The sequence below is a fragment of the Fringilla coelebs genome (assembly GCF_963513975.1).
Source record: "Fringilla coelebs genome assembly, chromosome: 7".
Lineage (NCBI taxonomy): Eukaryota > Metazoa > Chordata > Aves > Passeriformes > Fringillidae > Fringilla > Fringilla coelebs.
The window spans coordinates 18,901,180-18,906,862 of record NC_140035.1 but is presented as its reverse complement, the minus strand read 5'-3'; the positions used below and the strand labels follow the sequence as shown (position 1 = coordinate 18,906,862).

At 38.1% G+C, this 5,683-nt stretch overlaps 1 protein-coding gene across 1 annotated transcript; it reads right to left on the bottom strand.

The window, feature by feature from the left end:
- Window positions 1-340: 340 nt before the first annotated feature.
- Window positions 341-1,472, bottom strand: B3GALT1 (beta-1,3-galactosyltransferase 1; the record flags this gene model as incomplete). Its single annotated transcript, XM_084209416.1, has 1 exon — window positions 341-1,472. Exon 1 carries the CDS (start codon window positions 1,319-1,321, stop codon window positions 341-343), a length of 981 nt encoding a protein of 326 aa, XP_084065542.1. The 5' UTR covers window positions 1,322-1,472.
- Window positions 1,473-5,683: the final 4,211 nt, after the last annotated feature.

Below are 5,683 nucleotides of genomic sequence, written 5' to 3'. Positions count from 1 at the left end.
TGAGTCTTATCTCAGAGGCTGGGGTGTGAATTGTTAAGCAGCTCATAATAGTTTATTAGTGTCCTTTTACACACAGATGCAAGAATGGATATGTGCACTAGATGATAATATACAAAATCTGAGATTTGACTCCAGATTCTTTCAGTTGGCATAACGTCCTTATGAAAAAGAGCTTGAAGTTTGTAAACCAGTAGTCAAAGTGAGAATGAAAAATCAGTCATTAAAAATCCTCTCACAGTTAATATCCCACAGTTTAACCTGTAAATCAGCAGATCACTTTGTCAAAAAATAACCAAACTCAACCAAAATTTTAAAAAAGGTATTTACATCTGTAAAAATCTTAACATCTAAGGTGTTTCTTGCTGGACATGTCATTCCAAATTCTGTGCATTTCTTCTGGTGTTATCTGGTGCACTGTGATCACCCTGCGGTACCTGCACAAGCTGTAGGCCATTTTCCAGTGATTGAAGCCACTGTTTTGGAAGGGGTGAATGCCCAGCTTCCGAAGGCAGAGTCCAACGTACACATCTTCAAGATGTAGAAGTCTGGTATGAAGGGAGGTTTTGTAAATCAGTTCTGCTACATCAGCTGAAAAAATGTAGCCAGTGCCTGAACAGAAGGGTGGGTAATTGCTGTCGGGATACAAATCTCTGGGCATGTACCACTTACTGCGAACATCTCTTATTGGTCCTCCATTTATAACGTAACCTGTGAAGTACCGTCTCCTTGGCTTGGTGTTAGGTTTGAGCAGCTTATAAATAAGATTGTCCATATTTACAAAAATATCACTGTCTGTCTTCATAACATACTTCGCTTTTGAACAAAATGTTGCTACCCACCTCATCCCCATCAGCGTTTTCAGAGTGAGGTTATGGTAAGAGTCGATAAAATCTTCCACAATAATGTCATGAAAAATTTGGCTTTCTTGCTCTACCATTTGATTTAACACAGGATCTGCATTTTTTCCAAGAAGAAATAGTGTGGAGATTTTAATTCCTTTGAAGTTGTTTTCATCCCCCCAGGTTTCTCGAATGGCTTGCCTTGCATCAAACTCTTTGTGGGTCGTACTGATAAGAATGACCAAGAACGGGGCGCTCTTCTCGCATTTGTTGGGTTCATTGATAAGGAAGTCAAAGGAATGTGGATTTATAGGTCGAGTTCTTATGTTGCCAAATGAGACGTTTTTTCTGGCTATGGATATGCTACTGACCTGTCTGTGGCCCGTGTAGGAAGAAGTAGGACGAGTTATACTCAAGTACCAAAGAGCACTTGCCCAACAAACTACTGTCAAAATGTATAAACATGAGACCTTTGAAGCCATTGTTCCTCGAGCTCTTCTATTCCATGTGACGAACCGATAGCCTTTGTACCGTGTGTGCACCTGTGTCCTGGAGAAGCCGCATATTATTAATGAAACTTGAAAGTTCGATATAGAAAAGTAACTCTGTAATCATTCATGGATCTCAAATAGGAGCTATTAACCCTGATGATACTCAGCTTTTCTTCTTTTACTGGCAGCGGCTTCCATTTCTTGGAATTTTCTGTTATTTCTGAAAAATATGAAGAAAAATTTTCCATTGCGAGACCATAAAAGCCTAGGGCACAAAAAATGAGCTTATATATGGTTGGCCATTAATAAGATAAGTGTCTTAATGCATTTCTCAGATATTCTTTTTTTCTCCTGAGGTGCCAAAATGCAAAATGCAAGGTAGTGTACTGGAATAGAGCAGTGTAACTGAAGTAATGCTTTTATGATTGGTAATTTCTCAAAGATGGTTTTATATAAAAGAAGATAAGCATGCATAGCATGTTGACCATTTAGATAATTTTAAGGGCATATGAATATAATTTCATGGTTTCTAGCATTTTCTTGATTCTTAGCATTTCCTCCGGCCAATCTTTCAAAATGTCCTGCGGAACATTTTAAAATTATTTAAAGAATGAAAAGTAGTGTACTTTGTTCTAAGATCGGTAGCATCTGTGGCAGCTATGCACACAAATACAAATCTAATTTAGTCTAAATGTTTATGTATGTCCTGCTAACAAGAACACACATTTGGTGAAAATTAGAATGGAGCTGATTGGGAAAGGTACAGAAGAGAGAGAGAGAGAGATTTGTATGCTGTCTTACCCATGCAAAGATCAGCGCTCGAGTAGATTCCATAAAAGTCTAAAAATAAATTAACACAGTTCAGTTATTCTTACTGGTTTCCTTCTCCTCTCCCCCCAAACCAGTCTTTCCATGAGCAAATGTAATTTGTGGACCATGTAAGATGAAGCACGATGGCAGCCTAGTAATGGTGGTACTTCACTGGCTGGTGTGCAGAGAGTTATCTGCCTGGACAGGGTTCTGGCACAGGCAACCCTATTTGGGCTGTTATAGTCTTGCCTCCAGCATGAGGTAGTTTTGAGACTTTCCTGGATCGAGGAAATGTGCCAGCCCCAAACCTTCCATTGCTCTTGGCAATTTTGCTGGGAACCAGTTCAGTTTATCATCATTTTGTGGAAATGAGACAAGCTGCCTCAAGCCTGCCGGCTCAGTGCTGACTCCTCCAAGGCACATCAGTAGCTGGAGAGTGCCTGCAAGCTCCACCTTCCTGAGTTTTACTGTTGCATTACTTCAGAGCTAAAGGATAGTAGAAGCATGCAACAGAGGAGCTTTTTGCAGGAGTCTCAGAAATATTTAACATTTACTTTGGATGGAAAAAAATATGTATTCAGATAAAAAGATAGAAGCCTTGTCTTAGAAACGTCCTCTCTGATTTCACACCACTGACATGTTGCAGTCACACCACTCTCTAGGCAGGCCATCGGAATGAAAGGACTGTTAGGTACCCTGTGCATTATTTCACACTGAGGTTTTAAGAACAGAGAAACAACCTGAACAATTGCTAAATCTGTACAGACTGTATTCTCCTTATAAATTCTTATAGTACTGTTCTGCTAGTCTTCATTACATGCACTTTTAATTGTTTAATGACTGGAACTCACATGCTGCTCTTCCCTTTCACAAACTAGGGTAATGTGAATTTTTTGCCTGTTTCAGAGCTTCATCACTTTCAATTTGCTTTGCCCTATAACTGGGGCAATTTGATTAGCTAGAGGTGGGCTGTGATCGCCTTCATTGCTTCATTGTCACAGGACTCAGAGTTTGCAGTCTTTTCCCATCAAGCAGTACCAGCAAATGTTTGGGAGCAGTGCATTTAAGTGAGACCTTTAATTGCTCCACAGGGCTGCAGAACACAACAATCTTGGCAGGGCAGACACATGTACATCCTAAATAAATATGGTTGTGATAAATTTATACACAGATGCTACTGAAATGCCCGGAGAGGGGATGTATCCTGCTTTAACAACCTGTTGTGATACAGTTCTAAGAAAGGCAAAATCCATCCCTGGTCTGGTATATTGGTTGTGTTTCTGGCTTCACTGTGAAGCTCTGCTAATGCTCCCACTGGAAATGCCAGTGAGGAAAACCATCAAGTATGGCAGAAAGCCATAATATAATGAAGACACAAGAGTGTAAAGTCTAGAAAACTGCGCTAATAAAGAAAGAAATGCAGCAATCGTGGATTGGAGCTGTAGAGCGAGAGATATGTAAGTCAGTGTGTTTAATGGTCTCCAGCATTAGGGTCTCACAAGTAAGTGTAATATTCTGCATATGATGTAATATTTTAGGAAACTGTATATTGCATTATCTAAAAGTGTATGATGTCCTACATCTTTTCTTTCATAAGGATAGGTGCATTAGTTACCATGAGCACTGTGCAGATCTGAGGGAAAGGAAAATTGTAACCAATGCCTCTTACAAACTACAAAATTACATAAAATTGCTTTTCAGTCCAGTAATGGCATGGCTGTGATATCCAATCTTGTGTGCTCTGAAAGGATTAGAAGAAACAAAAACCTTACTCCATTTTGAAAAAAGATTCTGAGCTCTTATAGGGAATTTTTTTCACAGTTATGAAATCTATAGGTAGCTGTGTGGGATGAATGCTTCTTATATTGACCCTTGGATTGCTGGGGCTTGAAACAAATGTACCTTTTTCTGTTGCATATTTGGTGGGGTTTTTTTTGGTTTACTTTGTCTTTTAAAAAGGACAATAGGAGTTGAGATGGTTTGCTTTGGTTTGGAGCGTTCTACACCAACCCTGCAGAATTTTTGAGCAAAGTGCAGGTGAAGTGGTTAAGAGTACACAGGCTGTAGTTTTCCTTATGAGTGAAATTTTGTATTTACTTATTTTTTAGGAAGATTGAAGGGAAAACCAAAATGAGAGCTCCCTTCCTATTCCATCTCTTGTAAGGTGAAAATGTAAAAATTAAAGTTCATATTCCTTCTTTACTTGAGCTTTGTGCCACTCATAGGGAAGAGATTTGAAAGAAAAGAGCATAAGCAAAATTGGCAAATGGTGTGAATACAACACCTGTACAAATAGCTAATGGAAGTAGCTGAGAAGTCTTGGTCTGTAATTTAGGTGTGATTATTTTTGCATCCAGGACTGATCTTGCTTCCTCTGTGTACAATCACAAAGGGGTTAGATAAGTAGCTACGTTGTGTATTTTTCTGGCCACAGGGCAAATGCTCCTACAGATTATTTCTGGTAACATTGGTCCTGCCCAGTAATTTCAATAATGTGTATTTTGTATTTGTATAAGAAAATGCCTAACTTGATTAGGCCAGGAAATATGAACTAAGCAGTGAAATACTTACTTTGTGATGATTTAGCAATCAAGAATTTCAGAGGTTGCCAAATTCTGTTATTAAAGATTATGCTAATTAATCAAGATCCTAAACTAGCACCTAACCCAGGCTTAGCTGCAACACAGGAATAATTCTAGGAATTTTGCAAAACTATTCACAGTATCAGAGTCTGTGACAGCAGACCTTTTTGTTGTCATGTGTTGTGACCTGTAACAAATTTACAGCCTTGTGGGACTTGTATATTAAGGCTGTGAATTATATGGAGTGAAATCAGTGTAAAACTCATGTACTCAAATGATAGTGAATTAAAAATTTTGTGTTAATTACTCATTTGGAAAAGAGGAGGAGTAAAGTATGTGAACTGAGATCACTCCGATCAGACTAATGACTGAAAGCACTTCAATGCCCACGTCACTGTACTTTCTTTAGCAGTTTGCTCAGAAGTTATTCAGAATATTTTTTAACCTGATCAATCGTAAATATTTCAAAAGTTGCTTTTAATATTTAAGTGTAAATTCATTTATATATTGTATTTTAATCCATTTAGATGATGGATTCAGTATATCATCGCTATAATGATGATTTCTTTTTTCACTTGTGCCATGATCTTCTTTAATTTTGTGTTGAAATTTGAAGACTTTCTAACCAGGAGGATATGGGATGTCAGAGGGAGAGTGGAAAGCTTTTATCAGCTTTGGATTTTGTCTGTTGGAACAGACTATATCACATTTGAAGATAATTACACAGGCAAAGGAAGATGTCATGTCCTTTCCTTTCTTCTTTTGAGTGAAAGAAAGCTTTCTAGCAGGACAGTAGCAATGTTTAAGCTCTTGGATCATTGTTTTTAAAATGGTTTTAATTCAATCTGTCCCTTTTTCTAACCTGGTAGTCATACTATAAGTAATAAAAGACTCAAGCATTGAGGATAGATGATGGCAAAAAGCAAATGTTTAGCATTGTGTTTCCGTACTGTGACATGAA